The following is a 20415-nucleotide window of genomic DNA, read 5'->3' on the forward strand; positions in this document are numbered from 1 at the left end:
AGACCCAACATAGGTGCCTACGTGTGGTTTCTCAGCTCTTTCTGCTGAGGGCCTGTGAGGAGGAGCACCAGCAGTGCGCTGGGCACCATGTTGTGCTGGGCCACCTTGTGCTGTGCCTGCTCACCTCAGAGCCGTGCTGCCCTGCCAGCCCCATTGCTCCTGTGTCTCTGGGGTGAGCACAGGCTGTGGCTGAGCGCCGTGCAGCACCTCGCTGCTCGCACACAGCTCTCTGTAACCCCAGCAGGTCTGTGCCGGCGCAGTTTATCACTGACGTATGTCAAACCCAGATTTTCCCAGCTGTCTCCTACCATCTGCCAAGTACGGCTGGGGGCACGCAGAGTGCAGTTTGCTATGCAGGTCTGATGGCAGCTGGAAAATGGAGCAGTTTTGCCTGCTGAAGCACCAGCTCTCTTTCAGAACGAGCAGGAGCTGTTGCTTTGTGGCACACCTGGCCATCCTGGCAGCGCAGGGCAGCAGTGTGGCTCTGCTGCACAGGCCAGGCTGCCTGACAGCCCGTGTGCTGGGGAGTGCGTGTGCTGCTGTCCCAGCGCCTCGGCTGGGTGCAGAACTGCTGGCCCTGCTGCTCCTGAGGCCTCTGGGTGTGGGGCACTGCTGGAAAGTGCTCCTCCAGCCCCCTGGGACACTGGCACACTCTCAATCAAAAAGGTAAAATCCAGCAGTTCCTCTCGGGTTGGGCATTTAGAAATGCAGAATGAGTGGGAATCCCCTGCTGCCTGCCTGGGCACTGCAGGGAGTGTGAGGCTGCAGCCCTCAGGTCCTAACCTGAGATCTGCTCTGTACTGCATGCAGGTTGGACAGCAGCCCTGGAGGAGCTTCTCTCGGAGAGCCAAAGCTGAGCTTGTTGCAGATGTCACTCTGGCAAACAGGAGCACATTTAGCAGCTCCTCCAAAAATTGCAAAGCCAAGGGGCCACACCACATGGCATCGCTTTTCACTTGTTTTTACAAACTGAAGATGCCTCTCGTGTCAGCTGTCCGGACTGATGCACAGTGCTGTTATTCACGAGTAGTTCGTGTTACTCAAGTAGCGGAGAAACCAACAATGCCTTGGTTGAGTATTTTGACTTTTCCCTGGCACTGTGTTTTGCTGTGGTGCGTTGCTGCCCACCCTCCTGCCACAGCTGAGCGGCAGTCCGGAGGCAGAAAGCCTTTGCTAACAGGAACTTGCTCTCCTCGCATCCCAAAGAGGCTAAAATGAACCAGCGGGTTACAGTCTGCTGAGCTGCAGTACAAGCGGTGCAAATAACTTTTCCAGAGCAAACAGCTAAGCCAGCATTAGAAACCAGTTGTCTATCTGCCAGTCAAATGTATAAACTCTAAGCTTCTAAAATTCGTACAACACATTTTTACATCAATCCAAAGTTATATAAAAATAAGGAAGGAGAAATGTCTTTCTGCGCCGTGACGATGGGCTTTGTTTTGCTCTTTATCGCAGTAGGTAAAAATGGACGTGTCGTACTGGTGGTGAGTTATGGCTGTGACAGCTGATCGCAGCATCCACAGCAGCACCACCCAATTAGAAAAACTGCTCTGATCTAACCTGATGTTACTGTCATTTTTTAAAATGAGTCCTACTTCAATCATAAAATCCTCAGACCATAACATTGCTTTCTACGCCATATGTCCTTATTTAGAGGAAAAAAATGATTGCACCCTTAATTCAAAGGGAACGTTTCCCTCTGAGCCAGAACTCAATAAAATGTATCAAAAAAATTGTGGAAAAGGGCAAGCAAAGAAAATCAAATTGCAGCGTGTGAAACGATTTAAGGAGGGACCTGGGGAATACATAATCTCCAAACTGCCAAGTTAGAGCAAGTATAAAATATACAAACAAGCCTGATATTTTTCCCAGTTGATCTCATTATGAGGTATGCTTGGGATAGATAAATTTTGTTAGAATGCATTAAGGCCGGATTTTCAAGGAAACAAGTCAGAAGTAATGTGTTTAGCTGAATCCACCTTGTTTTGATACATGGGTCTTTTCAGGTTTAAAGAAGTACGTTTTTAAAGCCAAATGGTTTGTTTTGTTTCAGGCATTAAAGCCAGAGGCAACGCCGTGGCTATTTTTTTTCCCTTCTGGAAAACTGATGTTTATAATTTCAGTGTGCTCTTTAATCACTGGGGCAGAGCGCTGTGCAGTGTTTCTCTGCCACTTATTGTTGCCTGCTTAAAATACACGGAGCTGGTCTTGAGCATGATCCCTTAACAGACTGTTTCATCCACAAATAGTACTTTTTCCAAGTCTCCAATATATCTTAATTAAATTGTCCATTTGTATTTATTAAGGCAGTTTACTGTGTCTTGCTGCAGAAAGCTGCTGCTGCTGATAGTCTACCAATAGAAACACAAGCTTATCTGGGAGTTGATAATAAAATGCCAAGCATATGTTAGCAAAAAAAAAAGTCTTCCTGAAACATAGTTTAAGCGTAATTTTCTTGTTTGTTGGGAAGTGAACAGGCCTTACAATTAGCTTTGATAAGTTTTTGGAACAGTTGCTCATAATGATTCTTGCAGCCTTAGGGAATCATCTTTGTTATTCTGAGATGCTATCTGCAGGAAAGTTTTCTTCCTCCGGCTGACCCTGTAGGAAAGAGTGGCGTAAGGCCGTTACGCACTGATAGATGCAGCATTAGTTTAGATGGATGAGCATAAGGTGGATCCATCCCTATCCCCGGTGAGCTGAAAGCTCGGATGTAAGCTCTGCAACTTGGATGTCTCTCTGCTGCGCCTACTTATCTCCAGGCAGCTTATGCCAAAATTTTGGCCTCGAAGTCAGTGAAATCCTGAATCTGATGGCTGTGTTGGGTCTTTCCTTTTTCTCAACACCACGAAAGTTGATCTTCCAGAGCTCTCAAAGGAATTAAACTTTTTTCTCGAGCAGTTAATGCGTTCCTAGAAGGCCATGAATGGGCACGGAGCTGTGTGGTCCTCCTTGTCCCCTTCTGACCTGCATGGCACGCTTGTGCCTGTGGGAATGCTCCCTGGGTGCAGCACAGAGGCAGCGGTGGCTGCTTGGCCAAGGCAGGGGAGCGGATGGACGAACAGACCCAGGGGAGCCACCAGAAGAAGCATTCCTGAGCCCAGTGCTTTCATTATGTCTCTCCTCCAGGGCGTTTCCTCCTGCACTGCCTTCAGAACAGCACAGAAATGGGTTGCTGGGAATTTCTCCTCCCGGCCGTGTGTCCACGTGACCCATTTTGTAAAAAGCAGGCGTGCACCCAAGCACTGTGGGAGAGGTTTCAAATCCGACCGCTGTGACTTTAAGAGAGAGGAAAAACCGCTAAGGAAGGAAAATAAAAATCCCACAGCCTGTTGTAGCAGCTGTAGCTTCAGATCGTGTGGAAAATGAAGGCAGATGATTCAATTTGGCCTGTGCCCCGAGTACATTTCCAAATGCTTCTGTGTGTGCGCAAGATAATGAACAAATATATTGAGATGGCACAAGATCAGTCCAGGCTCGCCGCCGCGCAAGCCGGGGAGCTCCCAGCAGGAGCGAACTAGCTGTGCTGGGTTAATGGGGGTGAGGGTCGGGGAGCCCAGCACCTTTCAGAACAACTTAAGAAAAGAATTTGTCTCCTTTTGCCCCAGGCTCCCCGCAGCACTTCAGCAGAGCTTGTGATAAATCGAAGTGTGTTTATTAATAACAAGTGGGGACAGCGGTCTTGTGATTTGAAAATAGGTGCGCCAAATAAAAATGAGCTTTGCTCTGACGTGGACGAAGCTTAAGTAAATGGAGAATGGACTGATCTGTTATGATTAAAACTCTGGTGCTGAGAGCCAGCTCGGTAATAATGAAAAGCCCTTTGAGGGATTTGAGACCCCGTTCTGCCCATTCATATCTCCCTCTGCCCATGCCCCATTAGGAGAAGTAGAGAGGGCTCAGGTTTGGTGGCAGGAACGAAAAGGCAGCAGCAGTTCAGGAAGCAGAGCTGGACTTTAATGAGAGCCGGAGTTATTACTGGAATGAGTTATGGTATTTAATCATGCTACATGATGTCCAACAGCGCAGGGTTCATAATTCTTGGCTCCAAATATGGCTGGGGATTGTCTGCAAGCACCTGCAGCATGCAAATGGACCGCGGCCGTGCAGGTCCTTCTGGACCTTCCCTCGCTCCTGCCAAGCCAGCCTGCCATGCAGCGCTGTGTTCCCAACAACAGGTCAGTGCTTTCTGCTGCAGACCACACCTGAACGATGGCACACAGCTGGGACCGTCCAGCTTTTCTTTGCTCTGCGTTGCCTTGCCTCCTTCTCGTGTGTACCTCTAGATTATTTGGCTCCTATAATTCAAATATGTAACGATTGCTACTGATGTTGCTGTAATGTCTGTGTGAGTTCCCAGCACAGCAAGGTGCAGCATGTTTCTCCTGTGCAGCTGTGGCACTGCTGTCTGGGCTCTGTGCTGCAGGTCTGTGCCTTGCCCTATGGGGTCCTGCAGCACGGCTGCATTGCCGCCTCCTCGCCTCTGCTGCCTGGGCCTGGTCAGCTTGCTGCAGTGTGGAGAAGGAGAAGCTTTTTTGGAGGCAGGGCAGCAGCAGGTTTTATTGTAAGGCTTGGTTAGGGGGTACAGTCAGGAGGAATTTCTCGACCTCAGGCAAAAACAGCCAGAGGAAATGATTGGAAGTCGTGCAGCCAGCAACTGGAAGAGAAGCTTCTGACCGGCTTGCTGTGATACCCCGGGCTGCTGAGAGTGCCCATGAAGCCATTGCATCCACTTAGCAGAACAACTTGTCCTCCTAGCTGGGTCCTGCATGTGGCTCATTAGGGTAATTACTGATGAATTAAGGCAGCTTGGCTCAGCGCTGGGGCTGCGGGTGTGCAGGCTCCCCCGCTGGCAGGCAGCAGGTGTAAATGAACAACATCTGTCAAAAAGGCTGATGACCCTCTTACTTCACAGCAGCAAACTGGGGACAGAGGTAGTGCTGCAAGTTTAATAATTGATATTTACTTGGAAAGGTTAATGGCAGTAGTGATGCTTCTAATTTGCTTGCCCGTGCAAGACCTTGTCAGGTCAAATTGTCTCAATTTGTTACCTTGTGTGTAGGTGTAGTTCTCCTTTAATGAAACTTGGAGGAAAGAAGCAGGTGGTGTTTGGAGCATACTGTAACTTGAGAAAAACAGCAAAGGATTGAAGTCTGGTAAAAGGTTGTGCAAGGCTGTGCTAACTTTGAACAGCTTAGTCCCTTTGAATAACCCCACAGCGAACGCTGGCGCTTAGGAAGGTTTAGGAAGGTTAGGAAGTGATTTATTTCTCCTTTAAGTTGCAGCTGTCCAGTTGTTTATGTCAAAAGCACAGTAATGGTTACAGGCTTTGATGTGTTGCTAAATGAAAGCAGTCCGGTTACGGATCGGAAAGCCAGGGAATTCAGCAGGTATTTCCCTATTGCATTTAGGGAGATTGCGGTTCTTTCCTGGAATAGTTCAACAGTTTCCATTTGGGGAGAAGCAAACGTGCTTGTTGTATCTGGGTGCGTTGAAATTGGAAGCTGAGAGTCTTCAAATCCAGGAGCTGCAGAAGTGGGGGATGAGTGGGAACCAGGAGAGCTGTGCTCTGAGTGAGCGTACGTCCAGGGGCTGAGGAGAGCTGCAGTGCAGCGGCTTGAAAGGCAGCAATTAATTGGGTTCTGCCCTTTACCCGATTGGCTTGGCATGAATCCTAGTCAAGATAATGCGATAAGTGAAATCAGAATTGCTTAATGAAGACCTAAAAGAGAATATAATAAGTGAATGCCGATAATTTTAGGTATTTTGAAAAAAAGATCTTTTCAAATGTACTTACTTTATGCGGGAGGAAAATTGTGATTGATGGTAGCCACAGCACTGATGTAACATGGTTAGGTTTCAGTGCTTGATGTTGTTGGCCTTTTTATTAAGGAAATACAGCAGGGTGAGTTTAGCGTGATGAGTTTCAAGTGGTCGATTCCTGCCTTATTACTGGATGCAAATGCAGAGTTGCCACTGGTGGAAGATCTTCTAGGAGATCCCAGCAGGGTTTGCCTCCCCTTGTTGTATCAGATGTAAAATCCCTCTTGGTAGAGGTTGGGGTGTGGTAGGGTTCACCAGCGAAAACCTTCTACTAGGGCTGCAGGCTGCAGTGAAATAGGACAGAGAGAAACAAGGGGGTTTTATTGCCATTAGAAGTACCAATTTGTACAGCCGACATTTTAAATAGTGTAATTTAAATTGAACCAAACTGATATGAATAGAACCTATTAACAAATTAAACACTTCTTTCCACCCAATATTTCACAAGGGAATTAACAGAATAATTTGTTAGTAAATGAGCCCAGGAAGGAAGCTGTGAATGACACATCTATCCTATCCTCCTCCTGCCCGGCAGCGCGCTTTGCAGATGGCAGTGGGAAGTTGGGTGATGTCCCACGCTGTCGCCTCTCGCTGAGCAGACGACGTGCGAACAGAAACAAACTTCAGGAGGGACAGATGGGTGGTCAGAGGACCTGCCCTGGCGGTAGGAGTTATCTGTGGGCACGTGTGCTGAAGCCCCACTTTGGAGAATCGCTGTGAGCTGGAAGCAGCCCCTCCATGGTGCCACGGGCGTAGCAGCGACGCTGTGAAGCGCTGTCGGTGACCTCGGGAACAGGTGGCAGTGCTTGAAAATCTCCTTTTTCCCCCTCCTTCTTCTCCCTCTAGATGAAGGTCCCCACAAGCAGAAGTGGCAGAAATAGCGAGGAGGACAGCATCAGGGAGGCCACAAGCTCTCAGCGGAGCAGCTCCAGGGACCGCCTCAGTGATGTAAGTACCGCTCAGGAGAAAGCACCGCTTGGCTGCAGCAATTCCCGCTGCTGACACGGCTTTTCATAAATCTTGCTGAACAAATGTTGGCATCCAGAGGTCACTGTGTAATAACTTTTTTTTTTATGTCATGATTGAGTGTTATGGCATAAGTGGTTGAGCTGCCTCGCAAACACTATAATCACGGTGCAAATAATATGATAAGCGAAAGATCAGAGATGGGAAAACAAAATGGAATTGTTATTCCTCGGGGAAAAGCGGCTTGATGCTTTGTTGTGTTTTCTCCACGAAGTTGTGTTAAAAAGCTTTTTACAGTATTTTTGGTTTTAGCTCCTGCGCATAATTGCGTAGTTTGGGTGCGAAGTCAGTTCATCTAATTTTACGCCTCCTGCCTCCAAGATATGGGAGGCTTTGGGGGGAGAGCTGTCATTCTCTCAGGAAATTTGATGGTATGTTGAGTGAAATGTTATGATAAAACAAAAGCAAACGGTGCCTTCGTGTGTAAACACACAAATGGGCTTTTGAGTCACCGAGAAATCAATGGCAGTGCTGGGATAATTTTATATGAAGGCTTTTTGTGTTAGCAATTAGCATTTCGCCTTCATTAAAACATGATTTTTTACTAATTAGGACCTTTCCCGTTAGGAGAGATTTAAATGAAGAACAATAATCAAACGCTGGCACGAGCATGTCTGAAATATTAAATTTGCCATTTCAATGGCAAGCCACAGAAATCCCAGAGCGAGTGGTTTTCATGTTGAGTTCTATTAATGTAAAATATGCTTCATAACTAAAACCTGTCACAGAAAACGGCTCACACCAGCTAAATTCAATTGGACAGTTAATTTAGCTTTAAAATTGAAAACACTACCTCCGCTTCAGGATGCAAAAGGAAGGGGGGGAAGCCTTTGATAAGTGTAACGTATTTGCTATTAAGGCTTTCAGAGCCCATTCTATAGGAGGAGAAGGGAGAAAAAGGGGGAAAAATGGCTCCCACAAATGTGTTTAAAAGCTGAAAGTATTTATTAAAAATGTCAGCAGAAAAGTGCTTTTGGCAGATTAAAGCGGGATTCAGCTTGACAGCTCTGACAGGGAAATGTGACGGGGGAAAATTCTCTCTACATGTTTGGAGTGCGAATGGGGGCTGCGAACAGCCCCGCAGCGGGAGGAGGAGCGACGCGGCCCCGTCCTGCGAGCTGCGCCCAGCAGCGCCGGCGCCTCGTCCTGGGGGCGGGCGGGGGGCCCTGGGGGTCGTCACCTCTGAGGGGCACCGCCAGCGGGGCAGACAGCAGCGATCCCCATTGCGTGCGCGCGTCCACGTCGGTGCGATGCCCTCCTTGCCCTCCCCGTGGCCGCTCTTGACAGGTGTGTGAGCGCAGCGCCTGGCAGCACGGCGACGTGGGGGCGTGGGAGAGGGAGAAGGCAGGCAGAGCCCGCCATTAGCGCAGGTCAAAGCGTTAAGCGCTCCTCGAGCCGCTCCTCGTTAAGCCTACGCACTTGCAGTTCTTTCTCCTCTTTTCCCTTTGCCCTCGGAGTTACGGGCAGCGCCTGTAGGAATGGAGTGTGACTGCCTAATTCCCTGCAAACCTTCAAAGGCAGTTAATCAGCCGGTGAAATGCAGTGGGAAATAGGCGCTCTTTTTCTTCTCGCTCAATGGGGATGTCTGGGCAGCGCCTGGAGGCCGGGGCACGCTTCTGAGCTTTGCTGGAGTCGCTCTCGTGACCCGACGACCCATTGCAAATGAGAATTTTTCAAATTAGTAATTAAACGGTTTGAAAAGTAAGGTTCATGAATCGCAGAATGCTCTTCGTTCATTATGTGATGAGTGCAGTTTAGCTTTAATTACGTACAGTGCTTCCTTGTGTACCAGTAAATGTTCTGTAGTCTATTTAGTAACTGTCAGAAAGTCTCCGAAAGTCCCATGGGCGCAGTCGGGCGGTTTTCCCCATGTGTGTGCCAAGGAGCAAGGCAGCAGGTTGTTGGGGCAAGGGAAGGAGGAGCAGAGGATGCCGCGCTGCAGAGATTCAGTTTGCACAGGATCTGTGCTGTGAAGGTCCTCGCGCTGCTCTGAAGCTGTGTAAGCTGGCACGTGGCTTCTGTGAGTGGTGGGCAGCTGAAGCAGTGCAAGACCTGCACAGCACCAAGGGTGGGGAAGGGGCTGGGCAGGAGGGCTGTGCAGGGAAGGCAGGGGCAGCACTCTCGTGGTTAGGGGCTATGCGTGGAGCTCTTAGGATGTGGTTGCATTGGAGTGGCTGCGCTCCTTGCAGATGGATGTGCTGTGCCAGCAGGCACCTGGGCTCCTTATTGCTCTTTGCCAAGTGGCTCTCCTGCTTGGTGCATTTGGCCTTCAGGACTGTTTTTCGTGCTGCCTTTCCCTTCCATCCCTGTCCCCATTAACCTGGGTGAACAATGCGGTAAATGAGGCGGGAGGCAGCGGGTTTGGCTGCTGCAGGCAGCACGCAGCAGGTGTGGTGGGAAATGCATGTCTGGAAGTGCCAGTGAACATGCTTGGCACTGCGGCCCTCCCTGAGCCGCACGGAGGGCTCCATTGGGAAGGCACTGTTAGGAACAGCTTTAGCTCCTCAGTGTGATTTGTTTCTCGAGGTGACTTGTTCAGTGGGATGCCAGTAAGTTGTTCTTTATTTACATTAATGCATGTCATTAGTCTCTAATGGACCGTGAAGTCAAGAGGTGGCCTGGTCTGTCGTGAAGTAATTGCACTCTAAAGAAAAGCAAAGCCACTGATTGATTGTGCCTTGCACACACGGGCACGCACACACACACCGCCGTCAGACACAGAGTGTTCTGCTGTTACACAATGCAACTTCCATGAGGAGACAGCGCTGCAGCTTCAGAGCAAAACAGCAATTGTGCTCCGCAGTCCCTTCTTTGCAGACATTACGCTGACTGCCATTTATTATGGGTCACTGGGAAAAAATGCTTATTATCATCTGGTGAAATCATCTTTGGCTGCAGAGGTGTGATTTGTTGGGGCTGATCTCGTCCTTGGGATGATGAAACTTCTGAGCAGGATAGCAGACCAGTTTTAACCCAGGTTTTGTACAGCTGAGATAGCGGTGCGGGGGGCAGGGGTTGGGAATTTGCCACTTGTCTACGTTCCCAGTGTTGATGTAAAATTCCCTTAAAACCTATTACTAAGCTGTCGTCCCTGTTACACGTGTATTCTTGAGTCCTCTACAACCAGCACAGAGTCAACAGCCCTTCTCCAAAATGGGATTTTCCTCTGCTGTCTTTCATAGTGCGGTAATTGGAAGTTGCCAGAGAATTAAGATCCAGATAAGCCATACTGCTGTTTTGTTGTGTTGACCCAAGTAAAAGTGGAAGGCTTGGGCATCTTGTTTTGGCCTTCCCCGTGTTCCATAATTGTCCTAGTCTTCTCTGATGTCCTGAGCAGTCCAAAAATCCACACAGAGCCTTGTGTAATGGCTTTAAAAAAAAAAAGGGTTTTATCTTTTTCTTGACCCATCAGCTTAAGAACTGCCTGCTTTTTAATGGATTTTCTCCCTCGCTAAATTGAATGGATCGTCCCTCATTATCATTTAAATAGAAGCCTCACTCCCTGTGAACATGGAAAATTTGAATGTGGTAGTAGAGCTGTGATAATTTGAAATATTCGGAAGGTGGGGGCGAGGAGGGGGAGCAGGCGGCAGAGTGCAGAATTGCTGAATATAATTGTCATGGATTCTCAATTTTGTTGCCACAAGATGGGAAAATAGACTAATAATTGTCTTCCAACCCTAGTAGAATAGTTGCCCTAGTTAGCTGAAGCTAACACTCTAATTGTCATGGGGGCACAGAGATGAATGAGGATGTATGCAGGGCACAGCCAGGGCTAAATTGAGTGATATACTAAGGCAAAGAGCAAATTGGCAATTATTGGCCCAGCTGAAAAGGTTGGCAGGTGTGCTGCTTTCTCACGAGCCCTTAGGGGGAAATTGGAAATATAAAATATCGACCGTAAATACTCACTGATTAGGAAATATGTTGCAAGAGGTGCTGGCCACTTAAGAGTCAAAACTCTCCTTTTCAAGGGATTGACTTCAGCTGAACAAAAAAAGAAGAAAAAAAAAAAAAGCAAGCCCTGCTACTAAGTTGTTCAGAGCTTTTTCCTCTCATCTCCCATCCCCCAGGCTATCTGTTCAGATTTTCCATCATCCTATCTTTGTATGTTTGTTTGTTTTTCTTTAAATGTATTAACAGACAGCAGTCTTTTAGGAAATTGAGAGATTTTCCTCTCTCTGAATGTTCTTTGATAAGTGCTTAGCATATTGTATAGACTAGATATGAAATTCTCTCTCTGGTAGATGAATATAAAATAATTTCTGTGATTTCTAATTCAAACAGTTTGCTGTGATCTGCTTTTCTTTGTGTGCCATCAGTCACCATCTCCCCCTTCCCTCCTACTTTCTGTACCGTGCTTCCCCTCCTGGGGGAAGGGGATTAAAGCAGCACAGGGCACAAAGCTGCAGGTCCATTACGTGCGCCTAAGGCTGAAGTACCTTGCCAGAAGCGTGATCAAAAGATCTACTGAAGTGAGAATTGGACCGCAGTGGCACCACAGGTCCACCTTTATCCTCTTTATGAACAGCGAGACGCGTGGGATGCCCGGTCTCAGCTCTAGGCAGGGTGCGGAGGGACAGAAGAGCTCTGTGTGCTTCAGACCAGGAAAAGCTGAGCACGGGGATGCTGCAGAGTGTGGAACCCTGAAGGAGCTCTTTGGAAGGCCTGGAATGGCAATATGTTGTAGAGTCGCAGAATATCTCCAGTTGGAAGGGATCTGTAAGGAAGGAGTGCAACTCCTGGCCCTGCACAGAAGCACCCAAGAATCAAACCACAGGACTGAGGGCGTTCTCCCGACTCTTATGGAGCTTGGGCAGCTCAGGGCTGCGCCCACTGCTCTGGTGAGCCTGTGCCAGTGCCCAGCCACCCTGTGGTGAAGAACCTTTTCCAGGTATCTAGCCTTACCCACTCTTATCGCAGCTTCATTCCCTCAGGTCCTGTCGCTGTCACAAGAGAAAAGAGACCTTCCCCTGGTGTGACTTAAGGCCGTCACCTCCTGCACTGTCACTGTTATCGAGGGAAGGTGGCTGACCCCCATGTCGCTACAACCTCCTTTTGAAGGAGATTGCAATTAAGCTCTCCCTTGAGCCTCCTCTTTACCGTACTAAATGATCCTGGTTCCCTCAGCCACTCTTCATAAGACCAACGGCATAAAACTTGGTGCTGTTGGTGACTGCCCAGCTCTAATTGTCTAAATCTCTCCACAAGGCCTCTTGGTAGAGTTAGCAGCTCCTCCCTATTGCATATCATCAGCAAACTTGCTCAAAACACCTTTTAGTCCTATATCCAAGTCATTTATGAGAACGTTAAGGAGAACTGGCCTTAAAATGGAGCCTGGAGATCCCCACTAGTGAACTGTCATCTGCAGAGTTTTGGGAAACGATGGACGGTGGCTGCCCCTGCATGTACCGTGCTAGAATCTGATCCCTGCTTAGAAAAGTAGAGTGATTTAGAGCTCAGTGAAGTAAAGGCAACAAGAGGATAGTTTTAAGACTCCCCATCAAACCATGAGTCTTGATTTGTTTTGCATCGTAAGAGCAGGGGAAGGCTTCCCATGTATACAAGGAAATAACACTTGCCATCAATTCAGTAGACTAGCTTGGAAAAACTTGCTGAAGGTTGTCAGCAAGGTTTTGTCATGATTTTCTCTTCTAGATTGCAGTTGTGGTATTTATAATGAATGGAGACCTCTTAAATAAAATTGCAGCGCATCTCCAACTCTGAAGGACGTTGGTGTGGGAGTAGTTGAGTTTTTCAACAGTAGGATTTTGTCTTTGCTGCCGGAAAGGTGTATTTATTTTTTACAAGCAGTGTAATTAACAGGAGAGCTATCCCAGAGTAGAAGTAATTCACTCTGTGACACAACTGAAATGTCTTGTCTGTGCTGTCTGGTTTTGTTTTTAACCTTGGGCTTAAAAAGAACTAAAAATCTTTAGCTGCAAAAGAGCACATCATCTGCAAAACGTTACAAGCCATTTGTCTTCATGCACAAATGCCACCTGGCACTGTAGTTCCACTTACACCTCATTAAATGTGCAGACCAGCCTCGTTTTGCCCCTAACTAGTACCAGGTTCCCTTGGAAGCTCCAGGTGTTCCGGGCAGTGCAGAGCAGAGAGGCACGAGGGCCACCAGTGCTGGCATGGCAGCAGCCGTACGAGGCTGCAGCTGTAGGCTGCCCAGGAACTGCTCCTGCCACGCAGGCCTGCGTTCACCACCACAGGTTTCTCCCAGCTTGGGTAGAGGCCAAGTGAAACTCCCACTAAGATTTCTTACATCTGCAGCCACATTGATCGTTTTCCCTCTTATTTGATGTGGATATTGAGACACATGGATTGAACTACGTTTATGTCAACCCCAAAAGATATTCACTTTAGGAACATCCACCGCGGTTGCGTGCAAACTGTTCTCTGCTCTGGCACTCATAGCTGAATTTCATTGGGGCCTTCAGAGCTTCTCCATGTGGCACTTTGGTACGGATCCCCCAAAAGAGCCCCCAGCATTCCCAGCTAACCAAGAAAGCAGCAGTGGTTTGTTAGATGTGCAGAAAAATGCTTGCAAACAGCTCTAATTGTTGGAAAGAATTTTACAAGTTGAATCCAAAGTGTTCACCAGCTTCTAACTTTATACGCATAATAAAAATTCTGAGGGAGGGGGAAAAAAAAAACCTTTTTCCCCTCGATTTCCAGGAAATGTAATGTTAAAACTCGCAAAGGAGAAAGCGGTCCTTAGATGTGAGAAATGCCAGCGTAAATTGCCATTCCGTTTTAATTATTTCTGATGTAACACTTTATTCAGCAATTGTTTATTCTTTTCTGCTGGGTGGTTTTAAATCATTGGCCTGCAGATTCCTGGGGCTCTTGGGCAGCCTGGGATGCCGGGCCGTTATCTCAGCAACGCGGCTCTGCGGTTGGCGTGCCTGGAAAGTATTTGGGGAGTCCGCAAGTCACTGAGGTTGAAAAGAACCGTGTTACAGCCAGGCTGCTCGGAGGGGCTGTCTCCCTAGGGAGAAGCTTTAAATGAAACCTCCTGTTTCTGGTTTGGGTTATTATTTCCAATTTGTTAGACACTGTTGGTCTGTTAAAAGCGAGCTGAGTGAGGGGCAGAGGAAGAAGCGCCGTCCGCCCTGCTTTCCAGCTCCCACCTCTCCCATCCGTGCTCAGGGTGAGCAGCAGAGCAGCCATCAAACCAGCCAGGATGGACTTGTGTTCAGCTGGAACTGCAGGATGTTGTTGCTAACTTTCCTCCTATACAAAACTGAATTCTATGAGCGTTTGGGTTTTTTTACATGTATCTAGGAGGAGTGATAGGTTCCTTTTAGTTTCTCAAAAAGAAAGAAGCGTTGCTTCCCTTCATTTCATCAATCTGTTGCAGTTTCTGGGCAGTTTAGATGGAAGAGGTTTTATAAATACCTCTGTAGCTTTTTACAGCTTGAAGGCAAATCCATGTGTGATGCACAAAAGGCCGAAGGTTTGCCCCCATAAAGGATCTGTTACTGACATCTCAGACCTGCCCTGGAGCTGCCTTTTTCCCACAGAGCAGAGAGCTCCAGAGCACTGTGTGCCAGGCAGGGCTCTGGGAATGGCAGCAAGGAGGGTCCTGTTGTACCGGTGGGGAGTTGCAGGTGTTTGCAGTAGTCCACGGTCAGTTTGCACCGGTCTTTGTGGGGGGTGCTGTGCTGTTGTGATTGTTGAGTACCACAGTGACACGCTGTGCTGCTGCAGGAAGAGAGGTGATCTTTGAGGTCTGCCTGCAGTGCGTCAGTGCTCTTGTTCAGGCTTTGATACCCACTGCAATATCACTGTTAGAAACGGGGCTGCTAAGACTCCCTGAATCTTGTTTAATAAAATCACGTAGCAAGAGCGTCATGATTATAAATCACACTTGGAAATGGGCCTGCAGAGTGCTTGCTGGGTCATGTGCTGCTGCTCCCTCCCTGTCACGTGCTGAACTGTTCCAGGCTCCTTTTCAATTTCCAAAAAGAAGGCATAGAGCATCAGCTGCAGATAGAGGTGGAATTCATTTAGCTGCTTCAAGGAGGCCACTGCCAGCGACGAGTAGCAGCTCAGTGGCCTTGGGCTGTGGTGAGGGGAAGGAGAGCCAAGCGGCTGGAGGTGGTATAATAGAAGGGAAAAGCACTGAGTGATTTGGCAGTGTGTGAAAGAGGTAAGGATGTGGTAGAGAAAGGAGCAGGAGGAGCTGGACTGAAAAGCAGAAGTAAACAATATAATTTAACTTATTCAAAAGGGACAGAATGCTTATTAAAGCTCTGAGAGATGATAAATTAGTGCTTCGGTGCTATTGTTTCAGATAGAGCTGTCATATGGTAATACTGCAGCGATGAAGGCTGCAGGCTCATGAATTCATGAGGGGAATGGAAGTGGACTGCGTGGTTACGTGGCAGAGCTGGAGCTGGTGAGGCAAGATGTGCTGCCTGAGCCGGGGGACGTCTGTATGCCCATGTGCTGCATGGAAGTGGCTGTTGCCTCTTGAAGAGGGACAGATTAAACAAATACTCCACTGCATCCTTGAGTCCCTGTTTCTATGAAGATGTATCCCACGCCAAGCCTTTACCTCAGTTAGAAGATGCTATAGTTTATATAATCCTTGTCTGAAATAGCTCCAGAGCCCTGCCCTGGAAATGCTCTTTTGCTGTCGCTCCCGTGGCAGCACGCAGGATGTCAGGAGAGAATTTGAGACGCTCTGTTTGTGAAGTTTTCCCCTAAGTAATACCGGGCTGGGGGAGGGAATCACAAAATGATCTGATCTTACATTACACAGAATCTCTTGCATTACTTACTGTGGCATATTGTTTCCTCCCACAGAGTTCTGCTCAATCGCTTTCAGGAAGAGGCTACTCCGTAAGTCATTTTACAGCTAATTCTTTCGCTTCTGTTGATGTTGATTGCAGAGGTCTACACCACCTATTGCATATCCACTGCCATGAAAGAAATGCAGAGTATAAGAAGTAGGCGTAGAGAACGGGCCTGTCATGCACCTGGCAAGGGACCAGTCTGACATGAGGGAGCATGAAGGGTCTGGGGATCCTTGAATTTAATTTTATGCCTTTGGAGAGGGTTCTTTGGTTGTTGGATAGTGCATTTGAGCTAGAGTCAGCTCCTGAGGATTGAAAGACATGTGGGGAGTTTTCAACATTGGTGGGAGCTGCTTCCCTCCTCTCTCCCACTCCTTCCCATATAGGTTGTCATTTTTGCATTAAATACAAGAATCAGAGGGAAAATTATTGTGCTTTAAGAATTGTGTCCTTCACCACTCTGGACAAAAACAAGTCAATACCCTCTTTTTTTACAAGCCCTGAGTTACAAGAGAGTGTGGCAGAAAAACAAAATCCCTTGTTTTCAGAGGAAGGTTTTCTGTTCTTCTCGCAGGAGCGTCCCAGGTACGGGGCTGGTGGTATTGTCATGTGTGTGCAGTGGAGCAGTGATGTTGAACTGACCATTTCTGTTCACATGTCCCTTATTTCTATGTGCAGTCGCATTTTGCTCGTGTAGAGGTGGTACAACTATTTGGGTACCATTGCTGCTCAGTTGTCCAAAAAGGCAGGCACATAGATGTTAGTGTGTATACTGATGACAAAATGGGAGAAGGTATGAGTGGCTTAGCAAAGTCAGTATGAAAATTCCTGGAATCACGCTTTGTCTGCCTGTCATAACAAACGTGTGGTGTGTAGATACCTGTTACGATAAGGGTAACGCTGGTGCATGCTATGATATGTGTTATCAGAAATGCGTGATGCAAAGCTAAGCACAACTGAATCACAGACACTTTACAAAATAACATGACTTGAAAAGTCTTAAAGTATTGTGAATGATGTCACAAATTTTTAGACAGTAACAACACGTATCTCTGAAGTATCCTTCCATCAAAAGCTTTCCAGCATCCCAGGTGAGTATCAGTGCTGACTTCACTGGGCGATGAGGAACATTTGCTCCTGGACAGGGATTGAAATCTATCCTGGCAGACTGGCTGAGCGCTGCTTTCCCATCACACGAACAGCTGGACTCACCTAAGCTTCTAAAGGCAGATGCTGCATCTTCTGTTTATCTGAAAAATGCCCTGCACGCCTGTGGCACCACATACATAATAATGAATCGCCTTCACAGATTGCAGGACCGAGGGCACGGTGTGGGAATGAAGCAGTTTCCCACTGGCTGTAACGCAGATTTCAGAGTAATGGAAAAGGCCCAAAGAGTTCTTTTTAGAATCTCTAAGCCTGTAAATCATAGGACTGTTTTCCAGCACTGCTGAATGTTAAAAGATTTACTTTTGTCTCTCAGATAAATGAATTTGAGAACATTTTTAGCTCCCGCTCTGTGCATGTGCGGGGATCAGTTTCTTTTATTAGGCAACCCGTAGCTCTTACCTCCCTTAGCAGGTTTTCCGCATGCCAAGGCAGTGTTTTGAGATTGTGAGCTGTGTGAGCTGGGGTTGCTTTTCCTTATGGGTTGTCATTTTTCCTATTAAATTGCCTTCTGCCTCACCACGTACCAGCTGTTGAGGCTGGCCATTTCTCTTAAGACTCCAGTGCTGCTCTAAATTGATTTAGCATAAGGCAGAGCCTATCACTTCCAGCCCTGCCAGACCTCACTGGCCCAAACCCGCTCTGGAAGCGGATCCTCCCAGGTGGCAGAGAGACGTTCAAACCGTGGCTTTGAGATGACTGGCCCCAACCCAGGGGTTGTCCGTAATATCAGTAGCAGTTTTCTTATTCTCACGAAAGCAGCTGAGTGCAAAACACAGAAGCAGTGGTTTGGCTCTGCAGCAGACAGGTTGTTTGCCAGCTGTGGGGAAAGCACGTTGCTGGTGGTGCTAAGTGGGGAGCACACGCCTGCTGCCCTCCTGGTACTGCTGGTGTCACTGGAGACTGCTGCTGGTGAAATGGTGAGGTGTGTTATCACTGCACAGTGCTTGTACTGCTTCCACAAGCAGCTGTGTGAACACCACAAACTGTTTTGTGTGTGTTCCTTTTTCAGTGACAAACAAGTGTGTTCCTTGTTTCAAATCTACTCACTTTGCCATTTGCTCCCTTAACCTTGCAGACCAGTTTGTTTTCAGAAGCAGTGGTAGAAATGTTAAGGACGTGCTTTTGCAGGAAGAGTACTTGGCCTGTAGTAGTTACCTTGTGTGAGAAGTCTCAGCCCAAGTTTCAGCCATCCAACAGGGGAGCAGCACTTCCTACACAAGGGCCATGCTTAGCACAGGTCTGAAATTCGGCTCTCACCAAAGACAACAAAAGCCCGGGTTGCCTTCAGCTGCACCTAGGTTTCATTTCTGCATTTGGAGCCACAAAAGTAGTGCTGGCAGTGCTGCAGCACATAGTTTCTCAGTCTATCTGAAGATGTCACAGGCAAAATTTCTTACAAAGCTGTTTCCCAAAATAAAGTTTGGAATGATGTGTAGCTCTGTGTCAATAACGTGAGACTTGTTGATGTCTGTACTGTTTCTGCAAGCCCCTTATCTCATCAGCAGCATGTGTTTCATATGTGCTTCCGCTGTGCTGAGAAATAGAATACCAGTTTGTTTATGGAGGTTCGTATCTTATTCCCTTTATGACTTGATGGTTACATGTATGTACATGCACTTCCTGCACGCACAGATGAGATATGTGATTTGAGTCAGGAAGGTCTGTCTGTCCTCTTGAGCAGCCAGAACAGGTTTTCATTCTGCTAACAGTACGAGAGGCCTGTCCACCCGAAAATGCACTGATTTGTTTGAAATTACGTGTAGGGTTACAGATTGGCTGCATTGCTGAGGCTGGACCACCTATCAAATTTATTTCTGATACCTAAGTCAGTTTAGGATCTGAAATACTTAGAAAGTGGCTACAATGAGCATAAGATCAGCCCGTGCAGTTTGTTGCTCATGGCTGCAGTATTGCTGCTGTTTGCAGCTGAGCCCATCACGCAAAGCCAAGCTGCAGGTGAACTTCACTAACTTGTGCAGAGTACAGTGAAGGATGGAGGTGGGAGTTTGTAGCAGCTTAAAAAAATAAACAAAAAACCTTTTCCAAAAAATTACATAGTTTATTTATAAAGCATCTGTGCAGCTGTTCGCTTCTGAAATGGAAAGGAATAAAATGCAGGAGCGAATAACCGAGTAAGCTTGAAAGCATATGGCAGATGGACAGCCAGTGAAGCAACCTGTGGTCCTCAGAGCAGAAGTGCAGGAGGATGAGGCAGCTTTGTTTGATTGCATTTGTTCTTGGAAGATTTCTTTTAAGCAAAACCAGTAACACACACTTGACAGCAGCGGCAGCTGATTTTTATTCTGAGCTTCAGCAAAATATCAAAGTCTTTGCGGCCTACTCACATCCCTGGCAGCAAATCAAATTCTGTTGATTTTACATCTTCCTTGTTGAGCACCAGAAACCGGCATCTCAGCTCAGACTGCAGCTCGTGGATGTGAAGAACCACCCAAAGAAACCAGGAGGGCTGGGTCAGCGCTGCCCCACAGCCCACGTGGGAGCACAGAGATCCCTGTGTCCAAAGCTGCCTTTGTGACTGGCATCCTGAGGAAGATCAGTGTCTGCATTAAGATCAGCAGCGTTATTGCACTGAAGCATGTACTGCTCCTGCTTGGGAGTTCTTGTGGCTGCAGCTCGTGGCTGCGGAGGTGTGCTCAGTGACCAGAGCCAAACTCAACTTGTAACTAATGGGCTTCCTCTGCTTGCTGATCTGTCACACTGATGAAAAATCTCTCCTTGTAGGTAGGTAAAATTTTGTAGCTGGACTGGAAAAATCATTGCTCTTTTGGACCTTTGATAAATTAGCATTTTCCCATGCCAAAAATCAATATTGGAAACAGGGCGCTTGTTATGAATCTAAAACTCCTTGAGCTGGAGCCAAAGTTAAATGATCAAAAAAGTGAATTTAGTATGCACTTCCTACAATGGTGTGCCTGTGGACTGGCAAAATGAGCAAGACTTTCTGGACAAGATTTACGAATAAGGGACCAGTCATTCTAAGATAAGTATCAGTCTTGTTTTGCTGTGATGCCAAGTGTGAAAGAGGGACTATAACTGTCATCTTTTTCTGGGCAAGAGGAAGAATGGCAGGTAGGTTCTCCTTGGGTGGAGCAGCGCCCTGTCTTAGAAGACAGATACTCAGAAAGAGGAAAGAAGAAGAGACCGCGATGAAGTGGTGTGTGGTCTGTAAGAGCAATGCAGGGAATGACAAAAGATAGAAAAATGAGAATATATTATAGAAATACGAAGACTTTTTAAAGGGCTTCTTTCTGTAAGGCAGCTGGAATATGTGACAGCCGAGAACAGAACTGTAGGTGTCAACCCAAAGCGATTAGCTTCTGCTGTTGTTCTCTTTGTGTGTGTGGAAGTAGCCTCACTTCACAAGGCCAGGTTTGAATTCACATGGACAGACAGCATTTCCTGGATGAACAGCCCGCGTTAGTTTGCTCTGAGAGCTGAGTTAGGCAGGGCCAGGCTGCTGTGAGCCAGCCGAGCTCAGCTAGCCCCTGTGTCTGTAACCCATGAGCTCAGTGCTGGTGACTAATTAGAGCATATATTATTCCAGATTTGTGAGGGCTCT

The 20415-nt window shown here is 47.4% G+C and overlaps 1 protein-coding gene across 21 annotated transcripts in view; it reads left to right on the forward strand.

Moving 5' to 3' along the window:
- FBRSL1 (fibrosin like 1) overlaps positions 1 to 20415 on the forward strand; it is a 417331-nt gene that overhangs the window by 161769 nt on the left and 235147 nt on the right. For 15 of the 21 annotated variants that reach the window (XM_048964519.1, XM_048964530.1, XM_048964514.1 and 12 more), the window contains 2 exons: positions 6670 to 6771; positions 15676 to 15711. The exons of 2 other annotated variants lie outside the window; for them this stretch is intronic. In XM_048964519.1, coding sequence (XP_048820476.1) covers positions 6670 to 6771; positions 15676 to 15711 — 138 coding nt within the window. The remainder of the gene's footprint in view (positions 1 to 6669; positions 6772 to 15675; positions 15712 to 20415) is intronic. 4 more of the 21 variants (XM_048964517.1, XM_048964522.1, XM_048964524.1 and 1 more) reach the window with 2 other exon arrangements.

Source organism: Lagopus muta, chromosome 17 (assembly GCF_023343835.1).
Source record: "Lagopus muta isolate bLagMut1 chromosome 17, bLagMut1 primary, whole genome shotgun sequence".
Classification (NCBI taxonomy): Eukaryota; Metazoa; Chordata; class Aves; order Galliformes; family Phasianidae; genus Lagopus; species Lagopus muta.